A 24,313-nucleotide genomic window follows, 5' to 3' on the forward strand; every position below is an offset into this window, starting at 1 on the left:
AGGTAGTTCTGCACGTTTGGATCGAAATTTTTTCTACAATGTAGAATTTGATTAAACTCTGAATTTTCAAAACTTCAGAATATACCTAGAAAATTCAACAAATAAAAAGGATAGGGTCGTGAGTTTGATTTTTTGCAAGACTGATTTGAAAAATTTGGACCTCGGGCAATTTTTCATAATGGGAGTCTATGGGAAAAGCATACCTTTCAAAACATTTTCGCGAATGGAATTTTTTCTACAACATAGATTTTGATGAAACTTCTCACAGTTGTAAATAAACATATGGTCTATAATGTAATGAAATAAAATGTATAGGTCCGTGTGCTTATTTTTGGGATATTTGACCATGATTAAAGTGAACCGAATATTTTTCGCTAATTTTAAGACATTATTTTGAATTATTTAACGTGTCATATGTTTTAATATCATATTTTGACTTTAGAAATATAGTAACAGTGCCATTTTAATAGATTTACTCATAAGTTGTCATTACTTCATAAAATGATTTTCATTTACATACGCCGAATACAGGCTTTATTCTCCGGTTAAATGACATTATGCCATCACTTCCGGTTTATCAAACGTGCAGAACTACCTTAAGCAATATAGGTAAAACTTCTATTAGAAACTTATTGTGTGAATATTTTATGGGTCTTATATTATGCAGAAATTGAAATGACTTCCAGAATAAGTGACACAATACAAAGATCTTTGCGACGTCTTAAAATTCTCAGTAATCACATGGCTGTCCGCAGAAGAATATGCTCGTCCCTGGTAGACCAAAGTCATCATGGGCCATGTATTACAGTCACGCCTTCCGTCGGTATGGTCGACGAAAAAGTTAATTTTGACATCCGTGGATTGGTTGCCAAACAGATTGTAACAGTTGTTGCAGATGTTGTGGAAAATGGAATGAAATTCGAATCCTGGTGTGTTTTTCAAGCAGATGGCAACGGGGAAATAAATAACTTTTCTACTGAATCAATACATGGCACTTTTAAAGGTAATCATTAGTATTAATACAAATGTACAAGAAAATATTTCCACAGTCATACATTTTCGCTTTCCATTTTATGTTTATAGCTATGTTATCAGAGACGAGTCTCAGAGACTGTTGACATTTTGCTGTTATTTTCATTGAATACGAATGTTGTACAAATAAAAAATTTAACAGAAAATAAGGCCTTGCTATTTTTAACATTATAACATAAATACCAGCATGAAGTGACTTTTCAGGTATTGAACCAATGGGATTATTCTGGAGTCTGCGTTGTGTATCTGCACCAAAGAAGTATGTTAGACTGGTGAAGAAAGACGTCAGTACACCAATGAACTTCAGTATAAAGGTTTATCCTGACAACCAGAACAAGGCCACATTGATGCACCAGCCGCTCACAGAGACTAGTGTTCAAAGGTTATACAAAAAGCCAGGGGTCAAAAGAATACCGCTCGCAGGAAAATTTAAAGGAACAATATTCATTCCAGAAGGTATAATTAGCGGTTTTATACTTTTAGTTTTATATGTACAATGACTTTATAAGTTATGTCTTCCCAAAGTTTACATATTAATTTTTCCGTCCACCACAAAGTCATTTGTGCATTTTTGAACACTTGGAAAGACTATCAAATTAATTGCCACAAATGTTAGATATGTGACTACGTACAAGAAAACTCCCATGTTGGTATATAGTGAAGGTCAAAGGTCAAATCAGGATTATGTTGTGTACGTTCTATATCTTCTTTCTCTCTAGAAGAACTTTTACATTTCTTGCCGAATACAGCCATTAGTCATATGAGCTTAAAATAAAGGTTTTTATGATGAGATTTGAGGTCAAATGGACAGTAACAGATTTTGTCGATGAATTTCATTTAACTTCTCCCTCTTTAATCATACTTTTTAATTTTCTGAGCAAAGTGAGCAATTTTTCCTAAAAAGTGTATCTTTTAGAAAAAAGAACAAACACTTTCAACAACATATCAGTCTTTTTTGATGTACAAAATACATTTAACTGAAGTTTGCGGATATTAGACTTTTTGCCATTTTTACTTTAGAGACAAAATCGAAGGTGCATATTTTACCTTATCTTATTATCAAAATTATTCTTAACCGACGAGACAGCTGTATTTGAAGACGGGTCAACTAAAACTCATTTCTTCTTGAGTTATTCAGACGTTTCTTTGGTTGTTTTCCAGATTTCTCGCATTATGTAATATCTTACTAAATTTTCTAGGTGTTCTTATGTCGTCATTTTATATCAGAACTCGTGTGACAAAACGTTGTCATTTCAGACTAGAATAATCGATTAAAGTTTAAGAAATACTAGTAGTCACTTATCATCATTATACGAAGCGGTAATGGGGGAAATGTACTTTCATTAAAGCAGTGTCTAGTGTGACTTTCCTTTAAACTACTTCTGAATTTGTGCTAAGATATACATAATATCTTACGCAGGACTATTCAATATTTGCCTCTCGTCCATTTCAAGTTCCTTCTTTAATTTGTGTCACACTGCAGCAATTACAAGGCGGAGACTAAAAGCCGTCTCAATGATTGAAGACTCGGCAGAAGGAAACTCCTCAGTCGTCTTTCTGCTAGATGCACTATCTGTCAAGGAAGCTCTGCTCAACCACAAAGCTCCACAGCTAGCCAGGAGAATGCAGAGCCCGAGCATCACCTGCAAAGTAACATTTCAGTGTATTCCTTCCCAAATTGGCCTTGCAGGAAATGAAGAGGTAGACCAACTGGCTAGGAGCTCAGTCAAAACTACCAACAACACATGTGAGCTACAAGGAGAAGGTCACCATCATCAAGACACTAACGAGACTAAGGATAGAGGATGATGTTTTTCATCTCCTTGATCGGTCTGAACAAATGATACTAGTCAGGCTTTGTCAAGGGCACAACATCCTCAATACTCACATGTACATGAAATACAGACTGGCACCATCACGAACCTGTCCATGTGGTGGGGAAGATCAGACTACGAAGCATATACTCCAGAAATGTTAAAAAAAGGCATGACCAGGAGCGAGCTGCGACTTGGTCGATAGGTACCTCAATCACCTCTAAAAAGGCTGTATGGAGGAATTGAGGATCTTGGTTGGTCTAAGTCTGTGTCTTTCTACTGAACTCAACACATAACGCACAGTTGATTGACAATGTCTGGGGATGCCAGGCGTGTTTATTTTCATAAAATAACATGTATTTATAATATAAACGTGTGATCAAATGATTAATCAGAAAGATCAACTATTAGTATTTATTATTTGGTAAATTACACGTTATCGGAGAAATGAGAAACGACCCAAAGTTGGACAGCAAAAAAGACCCAAAAACCACGATGATAAATCAGAAATGTCAGAAATATATAATATCTAATAGCTTGGGAGCCAAGGCATGAAAAAAAAAAAGATTTACCTTTCCGGTCATGCTATAGTCAGTTTCTATACAGATTATGAAAGTACAAAGTCTCGCGGATCAGAAATATCGGGCCTGCAAAACAAAAGCTCTTGCGAAATTTGAGAATATCAAGGGGAGATAAATCTGTACATTTGCAGTTTTTTAAGAATCAAATCGTTTTTTTTACTAACAAAACATGGCATCATGTTTCAAAAATCAGTTTAAATATAAGTTGGAAAACAATTCCACAAAATACTAGTAACTCCGAAATATCAATTTTTATATATGAAATTACATGGGATCAGAGAAATGGTAAATGTTGGAACAGCAAATGACAATATCACAATGCTGACAAAATATGTACAAAGCGCCTTGAACCAAAAGACTAACATTCATGAAAATGCCTTACATTATATATATTGTATTCAAGAAAGCTAAGAAAATGTGAGCCGGCTGCCCCATTCATAACTTTACCCTCATGTTTCCTCTATTTTTATGTTTGTATTTTAGGACGGACAGCAAAGGGGGAGGTAGTTGATCCCTAATGCTGCAAACAGAAGGGTGTCCCACTCCTAACTTCCTTGATTCAAAATGTACTAAGTCTTACTTTACTCTTGTCATAAAGAAACTGTTATTTACATCTGGATCTAATCAACTGGCAAGGCCATCAGTATATACACCGGCCACTTATACATGTCTATAAGCTCACTACACAGCTAAACATAAACAAATTTATATGCAATATAAATCATGAATTTAAAGTATTGCAAATAGCAAATATGAATGTTCTAAATATAACATCTAATCAACTGGTCGTTTTTACGCCGTAACATTTTTTCAGGAGACGGTCCATTCCCCGGATTGATTGACATGTATGGAGCCTTAGTTAGTCTCGTTGAAACACGTGCAGCGTTGCTAGCGTCTCACGGGTATGCTACTCTAGCATTATCATATCTATATGGTGAAGGACTGCCAGATATGGTGTACGATGCCGATTTTACCTATATAAAGGTAAGTGCCATTAAAAGTAGAACAGATAGTAAAAATAACTATGGTTCTATGGTCTTATATGCCTAAAAGTGATCTTGTGAACTTTTAATCTATCATATCATCAAACAGGAGATACAAACAATAGGAAAAATAGAATCAGAGAGGATTATGGCGTATTAAATTAAGACGATTGGGACCTTGCACTGATATATTGCATTCGTGGAGTATGATATAAAAAATGATCACATCCATGAAGAAATGTAAACATAACGCCCTGGCCGGTATTCGTATTTTGAAGGGTTGGTATTTTTTCAAATTACACTCGCATGAATGCAGAAAATGTAATTGAATAAAACATTCATGGAAATAATATTATAAATTTCGATATAAATAAATAAAAATAAAAGAAAATGTTGGTTTATCCCGCTTGTAATGTAAACAAGCGCCGTAAAAAGGCTGTAAAACTTCACTGCCGTTCCCGGCGTAAGAGCGTTTTACTCGAGCTACTTTGACCGACTCGACTCAATTCCATTCAGGGAAAAAACGCCAAAGGACGCCTGATGTGGTCGTCATAAGAATTATAAATATGAAAAACCCAGGCTAAACACAGATTTTTTAAACTTCAACTTTCACTTTCAAAATGTTGGAAGGCTCTATTTGGCTAGCGGAAGGGTTGTCGGAACGAGTCTATCAAAAGCACGTCTTCAGATCCAAAGCGTAGCATTTATTGAGATGTACTTTAGTCATATTGGGTCGTTTGTCTTCGTTTGTGTAATTGATATACTTTGTACTTTTGTGTACATAAATCCAGTACATGTATTTACCCATTTGCTGTAGGGTTTCGTTTTATAGGGTGCTGCGGTCTTTTCATGTTATTGTTCCGTGCTGGATCCAGTACTTTAAAAGGGGTGTATAAATCCATCTGGCGACACTTATGCTTTGATAGGAGTAATTACGTCTCACTCAAATGTGGAAGAGACGTATTGTTGCTTTCTTTTTTCGTTCAAGTTATCAGCCTCCCTGTCAGTCACAAAGCTGTGTCTGCTCAATATTTTACACCTTTATGGATTTTTGAATAACCTGACACAAATGTCTGCCTGCTACGTGCAGACTGCGAAGTTGAGATAAATGCCATACAATAAGAGCAAATGTCAAAAAGACAATGCTTTGTCCGCTCTGTATCCTGTTACGATTTAGCATTTTTAAGTACCTTCGTATACAAACGTCGAATTTTCTCGCAGAATGTGTCGTGTTCACATGTTTGTGCCAGCCAATACAAAAACAAGAAAACCTGAAAACTCGACAAATAAGGGGTTTGTCGAGTCTTCGTGCTTTCGTGTTGTCGTGTTTTCGCCTCGCAGCAAACACGCCAACACGTCATGACGGAATACTGCAAAGGGGCTAGTTACTTAGTTTCCATGTGTGTCTATGCCAGGATGAGCTCTTATTCTCTGGCTCTCTAGAACCATATTATTCCACTTGTTTCGAAATCTGTCTATAGTTTTGTATTGCAGGAAGCATTTGAATGGTTTATTAAACAAGATTACATTGACAAAAACAGACTTGGAACAGTTGGGATTAGCTTTGGTGGATTGTTTTCTCTGGTGCTGGCCTCTGTTTTCCCTCAGGTAGGTCTGGAATTAATTCATTGTTTGCGAAAAGAAACACATCTTCTAGAAAGACTAAAGTAATATTGATTTTATAAGGTTTTGGTTGGACTCCTTTTAAGCTGACAGGAACACAGTGCTCATGTCTGTTGTCCGTCCGTCGTCTATGAACAGTAATGACTCGTCCATTTGGGGAGATATATTGGCGTTGTCTTGTCTGTCTGCAAGTCTGTCTGTCTGTTCGTCACAAAAGTATATCCGAACTAGTGATCCTTTAAATCTTCTTATGGGCTTTCAGAGTTTGTACAGTTGGTATTTTCGGACCAAAGTGCATTTTAATTATTAAAAGCATTTTAAGATATCCAACGGCTGTATTTTTCTAAACTATTTTATATTTAGATATTTACTTCAATTGTAGAACATCGTTATCAAATATATATAATTTTACAACATGTACATTAAGTGTTTTTGTATAACTACATTCATAATTAAATGTCATGCATTAATAGTATATTATGCAAAAAAACTTCCAGTTAGTGGTAGTACACATTTATATTGTGTTGAGCAATACATGTAAACAGCGTGTACTATTTTAACATAATGCATAGTTATGTTAATACACATAAACTTGTTGATTTCATATTTACATTAACTATATATATATACTTTCGTTGAAGTATGTATGTATGAAAGTTGGGTCTAGTATACCTTTAAAGCTGAGGGAAATACTTTTTTTCTGTAATGATACAGTAAAGAATAGCTAAGATCAGATCATTGTCCAAAATGCTATTTATGATTAGAATTTTTTTTTGGCCTTTGTATCCTATGAACAACCAAATTTTGCAGAAAGGTGTGGCTAGTTTTGAACAAAAGTCAAGGTCAATATGACAGCATACTTTAAAAGTATGATGCTTCTCAAAACAAATTAGAAAACTAGGTATTAAAAGTACCTAGTTTTCTTTCTTTCGAGGAGCCACCACGCTGTTACAGGTAGCTCTTGATTAATTTTTGTTGATTAGCTACGGTTGCATACAATTTCGTTTACATTTTTGGTCATTTTTAATTCCTATCATCCAAATTGAAATAAAGTTGTATCACAAAAATGATATTGTTTGACTTTGGGATAGTGTGTCGAGCGTTTTGTGTCTTTGTTTTATCAACAATAATATAGTTCACTATGCTTACTCTCCTAACTAATTCTAGTCATACAGAACGTGTATATCTATAATGATTTCACTCAATTCATATTCTATCAAAAATTTCCTTCAGGTACGGGCTGCAGTCGATATAAATGGAATACCCATTACACCTGAGGTAAACACGATCATTTGTGATACAGCGGACTGGTAATTATACATTTGTTTAATCACAATAAACTTTTCCCGATCTGAGTCAAAGGCTCAGCAGACACCATCCACCCAGCATACTGTGCCAACATTGAGCGCACATGAACAAAACGTGCTGGCGGATAATCCGGTGTTCATTATCCATTCTCCATTTTCACTTCAATATCTTCGCTTTAGAAAGCGCTTGATTTCATTTAGAAGCTACAAGAGCTAAATAACAAAAGCGGTATACGACCTCTAAGCAATAACTTACTGATTGATGTTCACTAAACTTGTGCCGTGTGGCGGCTGTAAAATGCACCCCCTTGGATTCAGACTTTCTAGTACTTTTGGATCATGGAGTTCATTCAATACATAGAGTTCCGCTTAAGCCGGTGCTAGGAGTTTGGGGGTTGCACATTCCATTACATCTCATGAACACACTCAGTCAAACCGAGTCTGCTATTATTCTGCTTGGTTGCTGTTTATGCTTCCATATCATCATACAAATTTTATCTGTAATGTACCCATCTCAAACTTACTCAAACATCTTCGCTTGACTTCACTTAGGGGCTGAAGAGTAAGAAAATCGACATGACTCAGGTGGCTACTTCGAATAAAGGTCTTGATGGATGTTACGATGCATCCTTAAATGGATCATTCTTCAGTTTGTTCCAGTTGCCTGCACTCCGGCCTCCGTAAAGCTAAAAATAGGAAACACCGTAAATGACTTCGTCTCATGAACTGTTGTTCTAATTTAACGAATCATCTTTGAAAATGCAGGTCTTCAAAATCCATAACTATCACCGTCATTAATCAACTCGAGATGACCGTAATAGTCTCTCCGTACTTGGATTTGGTGCTTACGTTGTTTTTTCTGGATTCTTTGAGATCATGGATAACATTCTTTATCTTTTTAATAGAATTCCGCTCAAGGCGTTGCTTGGGATGCTTGATATTGCATTAACTTTCATGAAAAGATTCAATGAAATGAACCTGCTTTTAGTTTGCATGCTTGCTTTCTGTTCTGTTTTTCAAATGATCTTTTTATACATTTAAATAGAAGCAAGATATTTCTAACAATATATGTTTCCAAGCCAGTATGTGAATAAATATACTCTTTTTATATGATAATTATCTTTGTCTTATTTTTGTAGGCTTGACAAAAATAAAGTATTCAAAGCGGAAGAAGGAATTGTGATCAAGAATGTTTACGACTGTGACAACCCCTGGCCAGTGCCAGTAAGATTTTATTTCTACTTTCCGAAGAGTAAGAGCGCCTAGCTAATATTACAAGAATGCTTCTTGCTCGAAACTAAACCCTGCTATAGTGCATATATAGATGAATACTTGAAAAAGTCTACTCAGCAAATGTTTCTATTTAGGCTGGTGGATTTTTCAATACGCTAAACGTAGACTTCTAACCCCTTTTATCGGCTTTGGGATATTCTTTCATTTCATATGAAAATATATAAATATACCTATCACTATAGGCGCACTTTCCGTTTCCAGGATATAGTAAAGGAGTATAAACTGACACTTCTTATCTTTGAAATGTTAACATTAACGAAAGATTCAAAGTCATTGGGCAGAAGGCTTTTTGATGAATACTTACCAAAATTGTTCCCTGTTTAAGCTGTGAGTCTCAGATGAAAGATCTAGGGCCATCATGACACTCTTGTTTAATTCGAATGGAACGCCGCTTTTTAATAAAGATATACAACGTACTTCATTTTTGGCCTGGCAGCATGGTGCAAAGATCCTAGTTATAGCAGGTGAAGATGATCAGCAAATGCATCCGAAATGGTACACATTCTATTACGACAGTTGTCCCCCGCAATTCAAAGCGAACGTGAAGGTCTACCGGTATCCAGGTGCTGGACATATGATAGAACCGCCATATATACCAAATACAAGGGGCGTGAGTCCAGGACGGAACAGATTAAGAACAGTCGATTTTGTTCCAGAAAAATTCTATGGTAAGTGAGATATCTTACAGAGTAGAATCTATCTTTAATTCTGTTAATAGTTTGAAGAAATTTTGCCCGAGAAGTATTTTCTGTCTGTTTGACTATCTGGCTACCATATGCTTTAGATGTGTTTTAAATGTTTTAACTTAACAGAGCAACGTATTAACGTGAGCTGTTGTGATAACTATCTATACGTCATTACCCCTTTGCGTCCGTCAACGTTTGTACTGTTAACTCACTACATAAGCTCATTTCTTGAGCCTTCTTCATGAAACTTGCTCTTAAAAGTGGTAAGTTACATTTTAGCAAAAACTTTTTCAGATTTTGTATATTCTGTTAGAGATCTATTTGAGCTACTGTAATAGAAAAAGAAACCACTTGAAACATATAATGATTAATTACTCAAACGATTTAGCATGACTTTCGCCAACTGAAAGACAGGAGACTAACGAAATTGGGCGCATTGAAGGAAGCTTGAGTTTTCACTGGAGAGTTTAAGCACTCCAGTGTGGATGAAGATATTGCATAATAGCTTAAGTCTATGTCAAAATATTTAGTAATAACAGAGACAGAGATAAAATTATCAAAACATTTAATAAATATGAAAGGGACATAATTTATGGAAAAATTCTGCAAGAGAAATGATGTAACATGTGTCATTTCATGTGGCTAAAAATATGGAACAACTATTTTAAGTTTAAATCGAATCTGTTTAGTAATGATTGAGATATAGAAAAAGTGCATCGCATTTTGAACATGAAATTACCAGTAAAACAGGGCGTAACTCATACTATATTGATGCCAGCAATATTGATTTCGAGTCATATTGACGAGGGTGATGTGGAACAACCGTTTCAAGTTTGAATCACATTCATTTAGTAACAGCGGAGAAATGATGCAGAAACATCAAAATTAAACTGAAATTCTAAGTAAAAAGGGTACATTATTTATGAAGTATTTATCCGGGAGTTATGACCGTGTGTCATATGATGAGGATCATGCTGTAGAAGATCTATTGCAAGTTTGAATCAAATTCATTAAGTAATAATTATGATTTAGTGAAAGTGCACAAAAATTAACCTGAAATTAGTAAGAAGGGATACAACTCATGAATTATTTGTACAGGAGTTATGGTCCTTGTATATATTATCATATGATATTGAAGATTATGTGGAACAGTTGTTCTTAGTTCGAATAAAATTCATTCTGTAATTACAGAAATATAGTGAAAATGCATCAAAATAAACCTAAATTTTAGGGAAAAATTGAGCATAAGTTATGAAAGGTTGCTGCCAAAGTTATATACCTTGTGTCATATGATGTGGGTAACATTGTAGAATAACTATTTTAAAGGCCCATAATGCTTTAGTTTAAAAATGAAATTTGAATCTATTGTTTTTATTACCTCCCTGTATGGCTTTAGAAACCTTCTTGTCCGAGCACTTACGGTCGCTGACTTCAAATTATTTGCTCCTTATTGATGTGGGTTCGAGCCTCACTCGGGGCGCTGAATTCTCAATGTAAGGAAGCCATCCAGCTGGTTTACGGAAGGTCTTCCTCCACCATCAAAGCTGAAAAGTCGCCATATGACCTATAAGTATGTTGGTGCGACGTTAATCCCAACAAAATGAATAAATTTATTGCTCTAATTATAACAGTTCAATATTAAATAATTAAAATGATATTTGCAATATCAAAAGTAAGTACACATAACATCTATTTGAAAAGCTGTTTCATCTGTTTTTAGATTAAAAATTAAAGCATTATGGACCTTTAAGTTCGAATCAAATCCATTTAATAATAAATGAACTAGAATGAAAGTGTACCAAAACTTAAACCTGAAATTCTTAGTAAAAAGGGGATAATTCATAAAATATGCGTGACAGTTATGGCCATTGTGCCATATGACATGGGTGATGATGAGGAATATATGTTTCAAGTTTGATGCAAATCCATGAGGTAATTACAGAAGTAAAGAGGAAGTGCATCAAAACGATGCCGACCCCAGGTGGAGTACGACAGTTCTCCATGTACTTCTTACAGTCGAGCTAAAAAGCAACAGAAAGGCACATAAAAGTAAATAGCCTTGTAGCAAATATAATGAGTAAAGAAACTGTTATCAAAGAGCACTATCTATACACTGGCAGATGTCCCCTTCCACAACCAAACTTAATATGAAGTACGATACTCTTTCATCTTAAGTAAATACCTACGTTAGTTGAGCGACACAGGACATTCTTGGAAATACTGTTTTAATTTCTTTCTTTTAAGCCCGATAATAGCTATGCCCTGTTGTAGCATTTTCTTCAACAATTTAGAGATGGGATATATCTACAAATTAGACAGTTGTTTAACATTTTATGTCAAAGCGAGTAACATTCCGTTTTTAAAATACTTTTAAAAAAACTTGGTCTTACACACCCGGTATACTATGGGGATATAGTTTATAAAATTCGGAAAATTAAACATAATGCTTATTGTAATCAAATATTTGTAAAATGAGTGAAACAGTATCAAAATATGATACAATGCGAACATTGTTAAGCACAGGGCACAGTCCTTTAAAGACAGTCTCTATGTTTTCCTATTTGATGATGCGATGACTAATAAAGTGTAAGACTCCTTGATGTTTTTTCTCCTGAATCCTACAAAAACGGACGGAGGGAGTGAAATTTGTCGTGCAGCCCTTAAAAGTTGGGCTCTTGGTGCTCTGACTTCAGACAAGATGTTGAGAATATTGGTGTAATTTTACCTAAAGAGTGACCCATTAACATGTTTTACTTTACATGATCTGGTATTTTGTCCTTTCTCAGCTGGGAGTGATTTTATTTATACTGTCTTGTGTAATTTGTTGAAAATAGGGCAAGTGCGAAGTGTGCATGCCCTAAACGCGTTCAAACCCCCAGTTTCCTTTATATCGGTTACTGAGTGTTCCAAAGCGACGCACCTATTTTCAACTTGTTTTCTGCATGTCTCGTATTTTGTGTTGCGTGTGTTGTCTTGTTTCTTGTTAGCGTTTATTTCCTCTCCCCTACCCTCGCCCCCTTCCCCCTAGCAATAGCGCTCCCTTGATGCGCAACCCCTCTCCATTTACTATAAGTGAGTTATCGCGTGCGTGTATGTGCGTGCGTGAGTGCGTGCGTGCGCGTTCGTGCCTGAAGGGTAACAACACTTGAAACAAATGAATTATTTTAATAATTAAGAGCACTATAATCATCACTGTAATGAAAATGTGCAGACTTTGTCCCTATAATTATTTCAGATGAAGATATGATGGTCGGTGGATGGCCCGATAAACATGCGCATGCTGAGGAAGATTCTTGGAAGAAAATATTGAATTTCTTGGAAGAAAATGTAAAACATGTGAGCCAAGAAGATAATCCGGGAGGTGAATTTTAAAGGAGAACGTATACAAAAAGACCGTACTGAGAGTTCTTCGCGTACTTTGATTGTGGTAGTGGGCTGCCATTTTGTACATGCAACGGTAACAAGTAAACATTAGAATGGACCTTATATGTAGGAATGGAATGAATAAATGACAGTTGAAAGAACTCAGGTTGCTTCCTTCGACTCTCTTTATCTTACGAAAATCCGTAAAGTAATGTGGAAACTGTAGGCAAAATTTTACCTGAATCGAAACATTTTCTAGGTGTTTAAGGTGTCCAAAAGTCGCGTGGGTTGACACCCTGTTGCTCCCCTCTGGTTCAAAAGTATCATACTTGTATCACATTGTACATGGAAATATAAAGGCAAAAATGACAAAACTACAAAATAACTTTAATTCTATAATGGACGTATAATGGACGTATAATGGTTTTAAACAGATCGGAACTGTAAATACATCAAACAATTGATATGATATATCACGTATAACACTAACTTCGTTTGATATAATATTTTGTTGATAAGCGTTTTCAAACATCTTTATCAAGCTTGAATGGAGTTAATTGCGTGCAAGTGTACATCAGGATGTATGATCTTCAGATAAAATGTGAAAGGACTGGCTCTTTCAATGCGATAAAAGCATTTCCAGCTGTATGAACACAAGTCAGTAAATTAACAGATGGAATCCCTCCAGTGCTGTAAACTGATTCCAAATATAAAAATTAGAGAAATATATACAATAATAGCTGTGCAATTATAACTAACTTGAATAATTTTTGTTTAATAATCATTTCATTTTGGCAAACATAGTATGGTTAGATTTTTTCATGCTTTGTTCTTAGCATATATTCAAATATAAAGTTATTTATCTTTGATAAGTGTTGTTTACTTAATAAATTATTATGCTACACATTACTTTGATAAAAAAAATCCCCCACATATTTTGGGGGTAATTGTGATACTATTAGATCTTTGTATAAAAAAGATATCTTAATATGGCGACCATTTTGTTTACCGCCATTTGGCTCACATATATTTTTGAACTCAGCATACCTAGATAATACTAACAAGTATATGGGACTAAATTCTAACAAAATGCCTGTACCCCTCACATTTATTCAAATCTGGACTAGACTGCTCGAAAACGACCAGTAGTACTGTTGCTGAACACAGCTGTTGACTTCTATGGGCCATCTATCAACTCCGATGATTATATATATGCCTTTGTATGGAAACCTTAATCAATCATTGCATTTCAAGAGGCTTTCATATCCCTTCACTTCCTGGCTATAACTGTTTGTCATGCATAGAAAGTAGCAAAAAATATATTTATACGTCATTCCAATTATGGTTGCTACTGGTAGTATATTCTTTGAATATGGTTTGATAAATTCATTAACATTTAGTTTATAATGTCATGATTCATCTCAATTTATATATATCCTATGATGAGAGAACTTTGTACATAAAGTATTCAAGAGGAATGGGAGACGTTTTAAGGAAGTCTGAACTAGTATTACAAGACGATTCCAGGAGCCATAACCGACAAATATCAAAATAATCAAATACCTCTGAAAACGCCTAAATCCAAAATCTCGCACTAGACAATTCAAATGATCTTTCGAGTTTCTATGCATATCCTTTAATTTCTTACATACATACAGCATGGAAGAAGTATCTTCAAAATCAAACACTTAGAAAAATTACTGAAATCATTTTTCAGTTTTCCTTGCATATCCCGTTATTTCATGTAGAATCCGAATGCAATATATACAGCATGGAAGAAGTATTAAAGACCCTCTAAGATAGTGTTTCAACCAAGTGTAGACTGTATTTCAGTTTGCTCTCATTACCTTATTTTTTCTTTTGAATTACTGCATATATATATATATATAATGTGAAAACTGTCTTGGGTATTTTGAGTTGATCGTAAAGAGATTGATTTAATAGTTTGTGAAATATCTGTCTGGTATTTTTTTACATTTTTTTCTTTTTGGAGAATACATGAAATTTTCTCAGTCATTTCTTTTAAAACACAATAATTACAACAGAAATTAAATAGATGTGAACTACCTGATATTGCTAAAGCATGTCCGGAGGATATCTAAGCCTAAGTTTACTTTTTTCACCACAACAAAACAGCAAAGAGATTTAAAGTATAGAGATTCACAAGGGTGTAAGTATAGTTAAGTTTTTATGTGATGTCAATGTAGGATCCATTTGAATTATTTACAAGTACTTCCTGAAGCTACCACAATAGTTCGACCACGGAATGAAACTGTTATAAATAATTCAAATTGTATGAATGGCAAAAAAACTTGAAACTCGGCGCCAGGACACCAAAACACGAAAAAAAATCTTAAAAATTTAAATATAAAAACGTAAGAGGCAAGAAGCATGTTCATTTATGTAGTTGCAATAAAGCAAGAAAATTCGTTTTAGTGTTACATAATTTCAAATGATCTGGTTTTTGTAGCCCTCACTAAGAGTTTGCTAGGAACTACCGTTGGCTAAACCAGTCTTAGTGAACTTCTTGTTTGTACAACTATAAATTAAGCGATGACAGGGCACTGAAATGCATTGATTTTGAAAGAAATTTCAAAAGTTGAATGTTTTGAAAAAAGGAGAAGTAATTGTCTTTCTGATTTATAGTAAGAATTCCTCAAATGACATTTTCTTTCTAGGATTTTACAAATTGATTAGCTGCAATAGTAGCCACTGAAAGTGCCTTGAGCGCTTTGGACTATATATGTGCAGTTGTATGTCACCACGACCTATCCGTTTGATTATATACTTGATGGAAAGAAATTTCATTTAACCTTAACCCTGATATATTTCTAAAATGTACTGGTCCATGATTCATTCTAGCGTGTACCATAATTATTCAAAGGGGTGTTCACTGAAAATTTACTGACTGAATGGCGAACAGTGCAGACCATGATTAGCCTGCACGGATATGCAAGCCGATCTTGGTCTGACTTGTCGCACAGGCAAAATCACTCTTGACACCAGCAGGCTAAACATTAATTGTCGATTTACTCAGTAATTACTGGGGAGTTGTGTTGTGTTTAGAAATGTGATGTGTAATTTTTTCTACATCCGAATTACAATTTTATTAAATCTTAAAACATTTCCGATTTCATATTCATCAATTGCTAGGTAGGTCAAATTAATTGCAAGAGGAACTATATTGAAATTAAAGAAGAAATTTCAGAAAAGACCATGCTTAGCAAAGACGAAATCAAGAGCTCACTGTTATATTCAGTCGAAAATGATATTTATCAATATTCCTCCTTAGAGTTTTTATTGTTTCTTTTATCATTTAAAATTTTAGATACTATCGCTAAATTATAGGTATGAATTACTATCCCGTTTTCTTATTTATTGTTTCACTTTAAAAGTTAGAGTTAGAAACAAACGTTTTTAAATAATACCAATTTACCTTAACGTATGAGCGAGTTGCTAAAATAATGCTTCGTATTTTGACACTTTTCAAAATGGGTTAAGGTTTTAAAATAAATAAGATTATATGATTTCAAAATTCCGTTTTCCCTATTTTTTTTTACATGTTATACCAACATAGTTACATAGTTATCTAAATATCTTTAACAGAATTAGGAAGTGTCGACTGGTTAATTCTCAAACAAGTAAGTACTGCGTAATTACTTTAAGTCGAAAAGTTCGTCCCATATGATATAGGCTTGTTGTCTATTAAACCTAAAACAGATCACATCGCCAAATTGATCACGCTCCTTTATAGATCTATATTATAATGATGTTTTCGAACAGCCACTTCCTTGATTAATGGTGTTAATATATCAGCCTGTTTACATTATTTTAGAACTTCATCATTCTTTTCTTTAAATGTTTTTGTCCGGTACTGAACCTTTTTATTTCTAACTCCAATGTATTTTAAATTCCTCTTCTATATCTTGACCTTGTTTTTTTTCAGTCATGTTATAACATGAAGAAACTCTAGATTAAATGATCGCTTGATCGCATCTGCAATAATGTACTTCATTAGTTAATGTCTTCTATTCTAACAGTTTCGTCGTTTTTGTGGCTGAGGATAACGGCTTGTGCCTACATTTCTAAAAATTGTCCGATTTTCCGGTATTTACTTAAATGTAGTCCACTGATAGTTGTTGCTGCAGCAGTGTAAATTCAACTGTTCCATAGATATTGTAAACGAATTCCCTAGATCCAGTACATTGATAAATTCTGAAATACAAATATTGATAGGTATTCGATACAATTTTGAAGAAAATATGACTTTTTTTAAGAAACGTCAATGAACTGGGTTTTCTCCAAACACTTAATAAATTGCAAGAACTATTTTTATACACTGCTTTCTTGGTTTGATCTATTCAAAATTATAAGTTCAAAACCCGATGACATTTTCCAGAAAAGTAAACTAGATTAATAAAAAAAGTCTTCAGTCAACAGATATTACCTCAAACTTGAAATTATTCTACTAAATATCTTCTGTCATGGAGATTCTACAGCGGTGAAGGTGGAGATGACACAACATATGTCTTCGATCAGCATTTTAAGGCATTTGTAGACCCTTTGGAAGAACTTTCAACCTACCACGAGGTAAGCAAATTGATGGACTGCAAATATTTAACTACAGCCAAACTTGTGTAAAAGAGCAGATCTCACATGCTTCTAGAGACCACTAGTTTCAATTCCGACTTAGAAAATAAAAAGTAAGGGTAAATCTCCAGGAAGCACAGAACACCCAAAACACAACCAACGAGCCATGCATTGCAAAGTAGGCCCGCAACAAAAAAAAAATGTAACGGAAAAAATATAACACTTGTAAAAATTATGATTATGTCGAATATTTTAACTTCATGCAAATTAAGGCCTGATTTTAGCTCCAAGACTGGTCTCCATATATAGGCTTGAAGTACATTTTTGTACCTGATTCAAAGCTTGTATCTTTTGTTGTTGTTGTTGTTGTTGATTCTGGTCTTGTTGTTGAATGTTTGGTTGCTGCTCTTGCTGTTGTTGTTGGGGTGTTGGTTGGGACGCCTGTTGCTTGCTGACATTTGATAGTGCGGGGTTTAATCTGTTAATTCTGACAGTTGCTGTACTTGTCGTACCTGATATCTGCCTACAACTTCCTGATGAAATGTCCATGATGTCTGGTGTTGTTGGCTGAAACGAAATAATTTACTATCAAGTGTAAATGGCATTACATGGTTGTAAAGATTCTTGCATTAAATAATAATAAAGCTGTGTTTACACATTTATTTCAAATGGCTATTAAAGGCAACATTTTTGTCCCGGACACGCCCAAATAACGTTTAATTTTGAGGTTTCAACTCGAAGCACTGAGAGACATTTTTCCTTAAGATTTCTTTTTTTTTTTTTTGGTCTTTCTCCTAGTAGTACAAGTCTTGCAGGTTCACAGAGTATCTTATAAGCATGATAATGATATGAAGCATACATAGACCATAATAGATAATGCTGGTAGGCGTTTCCGGTACATATAATGGAATAAGTGTTTATATGTATTTTGAAAACAACATGTCTGAAAATTATGAGCAGGCTCAAGCATATATCTTAACTACATTTAGTTGCGTCAATGATAATGAACTTATAAACTTGTGTAGGTACAGCGTGTGATTGCTGCCCTTGTGCCTGACTGTGAGCAGCGGAGGATTACGACAACTGTTGTTGTGCAGGCTCTTGCGGCCATGACCACATTAATGGTCTGTTTCACAATCTTGATTCATAATATGTCAAATATGGGTACTTTTCAAAATAATGTGTCAAAAGTGTGGCATACGGGTTTAGAATTTAAACCTACTTCTTACGGTGTCCACATAGTTTATATGATAGGAAAAACTTCAAATTTCAAGGAAGTGTTAAGAATATCAATAAGAAACTATTTGAATATTTAATTTAAAAGTTAAGCAAATTTCTAACAAGATGGGTTATACATGCAGTAGTGTTTTATGACAGTTTTTCTTTTAAATATTTGATTTAATAGGAATGGGTGTATGTGTTCGGACTTGTTGCTCAAATGCTTGTGGATCTTTAAAAACAAACAATACTTTCTCTTGTCAAAAATATTTAACCTAAGTATTTCTAGTTGGAAATTTCCACATCAACTCAAACTCGCCAAAGTGACTCCTATTTTTAAAAAGGGGAACAAATCAGATAGAAACAATTTTAGACCTATTTCCATCCTACCATCAAAAATTATCGAAAGACACATCTCAAACAGTATGAAAACCTTTCTGGAAAACTTTAAACTATTACATGAACAACAGTCAGGGTTCCGAAAATTCCATTCCTGTGAAACAACACTTACAGAAATTATAGATGATTGGATTTCGGCAATCAATAATAACAATTTGGTAGGAAACATTTTCTTGAATTTGACTAAAGCTTTTGATTTGATAAATCACAAACTGCTGACTGAAAAGCTTAAATGCTACAAGTCCATCTCAGATTGTATTAAATGGTTTTCATCGTACTTATCAGAGCGATTCCAAAAGGTCAGTATATCAGGCAGCTTATCCACAGCACAACCAATTGTTGCAGGCGTCCCAAAAGGGTCTGTCCTATTCATTATTTTTATAAATGACTTACCCCTACATAGCAGAAATTCTAAATTAAACATGTTTGCAGATGACACAACAATCTCTGCTTCTGGAAAAACTGTTTCAGATGTACAAATTGTCCTCCAAGAAGATCTTACTATTGTAGAAAACTGGTGGAAAGACAATGCCATGATACCAAATGCTGAGAAGACAAAAGCAATGTTTCTTTCAACCTCCAACAAGATACATAATATTTCCGAAAATAACGACTCCCTTGAATTTACATTAAACCAACAGACGCTTGAAACTGTTCACGAAGAAAAACTTCTTGGAATACAAGTTGACCAAAATCTAAATTAGAAAAATCAAATTGACAAAATACTAAAAAAGTATAATTCATTACTTAAATTCTGTCTGAACTTACACTCCCGCAAATTATTCTAGAATGCTTATATTTTACCTCATCTGGGTTACTGTAGCACAATTTGGGGGAAGCTGCAGCTCACAACTGCAAAATGATCTGATTAAATTTCAGAAAAGGGCTGCGAAAATTTTACTAGACAAACCATTTGATACCCCTTCAAATGAACTCTTCAAGGACTTCAAATGAACTCTTCTAGGAACTCCATTGGATGACTTTTCCGGAAAGAGCTGATTATAAAAAAGCTGTAACAGTCTATAAAGCATTGTAAACAGAATCTCAAAATTGTCCAGACTACTTAAATAATAAATTCAAATATGTTAATAATAATAAACTCAGGTCATCACAGCAACAACTTCTTTATATTCCAAAGCCAAATTTAGAATTTTTCAGGAAATTATTAAATTATTCAGGACCAAAACTGTGGAATGACATTCTTTACATGTAAGATCTTCTGCATCTAGTACAGAATTCAAAAGGAAATATATCCAATGGAAGTTTCCTGGTTGGACAAACTGACAATTAAAATAAATTGATTTTGTTCTGTACTGTTGGTTATGTAAAATGTATCTGTTTTGTTCTTTGTTCATGTTGTTAATATGTAAAATGTGTTATCTTATTATGTTAAGGTCCTTATGGATTTTTTTCTGTACTTTTGGTTTTGTAAAATGTATTTGTTTTATTCTTTGTTCATGTTGTCATATGTAAAATGTATCATGTTGTTGTAAATATGTAAAATGTATCATGTTATTATTATTGAGGCCCATATGGAAGATTGCTTCGGCAAGTATGCTGCCTCGTTAAATAATGTCTTTATTATCATTATTATTATTATTATTATTATTATGATTACTATTATTCTGCACAAGTTTGAATTAAAACATAATATATTAATTACTAGAAAAATATTTTACTGAATGAAAAAGAAATACCAAATCATAATAAAAATCTAGGCCTACTTTTTTGTCTCACATTCTACATGTTTATATAAATAAATAACAAGAATTATTCATTAAAAATTAAAAATTGAATTAAGCGGACGGACTGTTCGATCTAGATAAGATATAAAGCAATAATATTCAGTCCTTATCAAATATATAACCAATTACCCTCACAAGATTATTTCTATTGGATTCAGTAAGTGGCCAGAGAAAATGCATTTTTACATGTCTGCTCACACTTGATATCCAATATCGCAAATACATATGAGACCAATACAAGAAAACACTGATCGAGGACTGACTAAACAGTGGTATCCGAGTAATATTACAGTTATCTGTTTTATATTGTGGCTAAGGCCACGATCAAGCGCGATTAAATGATACCACATTTAAACAGAGATTTGATAATATCATCCAAAATAAAATTCATTTACCTAAAGTGATATCACTGTTCGTTTGTAAACAGTGCAATTGTTCTAAATGAACTATTGAAATTCCGCCATCTTTGACCCATTTAAAGTTTATTTGCAAAATGTTTCAAAATTACGCGTTTCCTTCCATATTTACAAGTTTATTCAGAACATGTTTATGAAAATACGAACATGCGGCCCTTTGAATACAAGTGTTGTAAAGTATTTCAATAATCATTTGATAACATGATGCCAATTAATTGGTCTTGTCATGGAGACATCTGACATATCAGACCAAAACAAAACACACCACATGAAAAGGGTCAAAACTCCCATGGAATGCCAAATATCCATGTAAATTCCAATTGCATGTGTCCTTTACAATTCCAAAGCATGTGGATTGGATAAAGTCAAGTTCGTCATTCTTAAACCACTTTAAAATGAACTATCACCTGTCCTGGAAACTGTATCTTTGAAGATGGGTCTATATATGGGGTATTCAAACGTGTCAGGTAAGTATACAAACTAACTACTACTTAAAAGCCACGAATTACCTCAAAGTTATATGCTGTGTTTATTAAGGGCTTGATGAGTGTTCACTAAGCTTTAAGAGAAGCATCCTTGCATTATCTTTCCAAAGCGCTTGACCACACTAAGGGGCTGCAAAAAGTATAAATAGAGAGATATTCAAAATATTTCTTCCCATGTTCACCAAACTTGTGTAGAAACAAAATATAACGTTCAAGGTTCGCCTCAGGTGAATGGCTTTTGTCTATTTTAGCTTTTGTTCCTGTTAGTGTAAAGAAAATAGATATTCCGGTATTCATCATACTGCATCAGCATTTTTACTTACACAATTTCTCCTCTGAAACTGTTCGTCAAATTTGCACAAACTTTGTCTGTACCTCTCTCAAGTTTGTTCGAATCGTTCTGCTTGACTCCTTTTAGGGCCCACTACAGCGAGAAATGAAAATAAAACTTTACAACAACTTCTTCTTTAAACGAACTTGAACATTTTTTTCTAAACTTGGTCTATAGTATCATTGTATGGACCTCTCTCAAGTTTTGATCGTCACTAAACTTTGTCTGTGGCATCCCTGTATGGACCTCTATCGAGTTCGTTCATATGGTTCTGCGCGGTACAAAACTAATAATTGAGAAAAAAATCCTAACGACCTTTTCTCATTTATCGCTTAATGGAGTGTTACCAAACTTGGTCTGTAGCATCATTGCATTGAGCTTTCTCGAGGCTGTTCACCTGGTTCCGTTTGACTCCTTACAGGGGCGGTCAGACTTGAAAATAGAAAAACTTTTAAATGACTTTTTTTAAACTACTTGATGGATTTTCACCTAGCTTATCTGTAGCATCTTTCCATGGGCCTCGCTCAATATTGTTCAAACGGTTCTGCTTGATTTTGTAACGGTCACCGTAGCTAAAACTAATAGAAAAACCTTAAAATGACTTTAAATGACTCCTTTTCATGAACCGCCTGATGTTCGCTGACCTTGTTTAAAAATAAGCCTTCTGTCAATTTTATGTAAATGATTCCACTCAACTTACTTTCTCGCAAGGATTATTTAAAAATTACTTAATTAAAACAATTCACGAATGTTAACAAGACAGACAGTAGCAATATGAATTTTCATATTGCTAAAACGTTATCTAGATACGATTTTTGTGAATTTAACTAAATTACTTTACAACGGCTATTCTAAAACTTATGACAATTGTTCTGGAATATGGTTTACAGTCTGACTTCAAATTTAGTTTATCCTTTCAAAGTATTCGCCATTGACTTTCATGCATTTCTGCAGTCGAGAAATCAAAACGGTGTACGCTGCAGAGAAGTCTCCCCTTGGTATTGTCTTAAGTAACCCAACTGCTTAATTCGATAAAATATTTACGCCCAGCCATCATCTTTTTCAGCCTTGAAAAGAGAAAAAGGTAACAAGGACTTAGATTTGGTGAATAATGTCACTTTTATGAGCCGCAGTGTTGTCATGGATCAGCTGGAGACCGCAAAGACCAGTCATTTAGACGTATTTTTTTGTATTTTGGTTTATCGATTTTCAGTACTTTTTCTCTTTTAATCTTTTCAGTGACTGACTGACTTTCCTGACGATGTAGGAATTTGTACCACAGTACCCCTCGAGTTAAAGATGGAATACAAAACCTTTCTGACACGTTTAGTTCTTTTTGCAATTTATGGTATACGGTCACCTTTTCGCAGCCACTCTCTGTTGTCAACGCGGCGCTGTGACTCATAAAAGTATAGCCAGGTCTCTTCTCCTGTTAGGAGCTGTGACATTGTGCGATCATCTAAATTTGGGAACTTTTTCAGCGTTTCTTTGGCACATTTTACCCTGTCGGCCTTTTGCTCCTCTGTTTACATTCGAGCACAAACCTTTCTTAAACCAAGTGCAAGGTGAGAATCTCACGAGTTCTCCCCGTTGACATGCCATAAAATTTGTTCTCGGACACCGTGTACCTGGTGTCCTCATCAATCAGACGTCTTACAGCAGCCATGTTCTTTGACGTCACTGCTGTTTGGGCTTGTCTGGACAAGTCCTGTCTTTATGGATCGCCTGACCATTTTTAAATTTACGCACCAAAACAGTTTTCTCTGATACTGCAGACTTCCCATATGAAGTATGCAGTTCACTGAGTATCTGCCTTGTAGGTATTTCTAAAGACTTTAATGTATATTTTAATTTCAGATTTTTGTACGCTTTTCATAGCTACATGTATTTTGCTTAGTGTACACAACTGCAACTTATATAAAACTGAAAATCTTACGATAGTTTTCAATAAAAACTTTGCAGGATTATAAAGGAAACATTCATTTATCATCCATGTAGAATACGAGTTTCTTGCTTGTCAAACTTTTAAGGAAGCACGCGATTGTCATTAGGTTTCGAATAACCCTCGTAGTAGTTCACTGTAGTGACAATTATCGCTTTAGTTCAAATCAACGTGACCAAACTAATGTTTCACTTGCTTGCCCAGGGTGGCCAATCCACGTGACTTTATGACACAAGGAGTAAACGTCTCAATGCAGGTATTTTTTGCCTACATTTTCCTTATAACTTGACGAATATTCATAAAATAAAGTGCGTCGAAGACAGCAAAATCAGTGCTTTCCTCCGCACATAGTGTCTGCCATCAGTTCTCAGTACTTTTCTCAAACATTCCGACCAACTGCTTCCGTGTACTTACTGTTAGAGAACGTACACACTTCCGTAGCTGGGCGAAGTGTTTGAGAAAAGTACTGAGAACCGATTGCAGACGTTTTGTTGGAGGAAAGTAC

At 34.6% G+C, this 24,313-nt stretch overlaps 2 protein-coding genes across 2 annotated transcripts; one reads left to right on the forward strand and one right to left on the reverse strand.

Moving 5' to 3' along the window:
- Positions 1-675: 675 nt before the first annotated feature.
- On the forward strand, positions 676-13,230 carry LOC123550911 (acyl-coenzyme A amino acid N-acyltransferase 2-like). Its single transcript, XM_053540023.1, has 8 exons — positions 676-1,003; positions 1,237-1,488; positions 4,242-4,411; positions 5,905-6,018; positions 7,267-7,343; positions 8,480-8,592; positions 8,972-9,301; positions 12,555-13,230. Exons 1-8 carry the CDS (start codon positions 676-678, stop codon positions 12,689-12,691), a joined length of 1,521 nt encoding a protein of 506 aa, XP_053395998.1. The 3' UTR covers positions 12,692-13,230.
- Positions 13,109-23,532, reverse strand: LOC128556109 (putative uncharacterized protein DDB_G0282129). Its single transcript, XM_053540024.1, has 4 exons — positions 23,495-23,532; positions 19,810-19,951; positions 17,603-17,839; positions 13,109-13,123 (listed from the first exon to the last, which is right to left on the reverse strand). The coding sequence occupies exons 1-4, from the start codon at positions 23,530-23,532 to the stop codon at positions 13,109-13,111; spliced, it is 432 nt and encodes a 143-aa protein (XP_053395999.1).
- Between the last annotated feature and the right edge of the window lie 781 nt (positions 23,533-24,313).

This window comes from Mercenaria mercenaria, chromosome 4 (assembly GCF_021730395.1).
Source record: "Mercenaria mercenaria strain notata chromosome 4, MADL_Memer_1, whole genome shotgun sequence".
Taxonomy (NCBI): Eukaryota; Metazoa; Mollusca; class Bivalvia; order Venerida; family Veneridae; genus Mercenaria; species Mercenaria mercenaria.

Bases quoted from the DNA above. Each gene is read 5' to 3' on its own strand.
- LOC123550911 (XM_053540023.1), top strand. From the start codon at position 676: ATGACTTCCAGAATAAGTGACACAATACAAAGATCTTTGCGACGTCTT. The intron at 1,489-4,241 runs GTATAATTAGCG...ACATTTTTTCAG, and splicing joins AACAATATTCATTCCAGAAG to GAGACGGTCCATTCCCCGGA. The intron at 4,412-5,904 runs GTAAGTGCCATT...TTTGTATTGCAG, and splicing joins CCGATTTTACCTATATAAAG to GAAGCATTTGAATGGTTTAT.
- LOC128556109 (XM_053540024.1), bottom strand. From the start codon at position 23,532: ATGGCTGCTGTAAGACGTCTGATTGATGAGGACACCAG. The intron at 19,952-23,494 runs GTACACGGTGTC...TTATTATTTAAG, and splicing joins CTGATTGATGAGGACACCAG to TAGTCTGGACAATTTTGAGA. The intron at 17,840-19,809 runs GTATCAAATGGT...ATTTCGTTTCAG, and splicing joins TGAAGAGTTCATTTGAAGGG to CCAACAACACCAGACATCAT.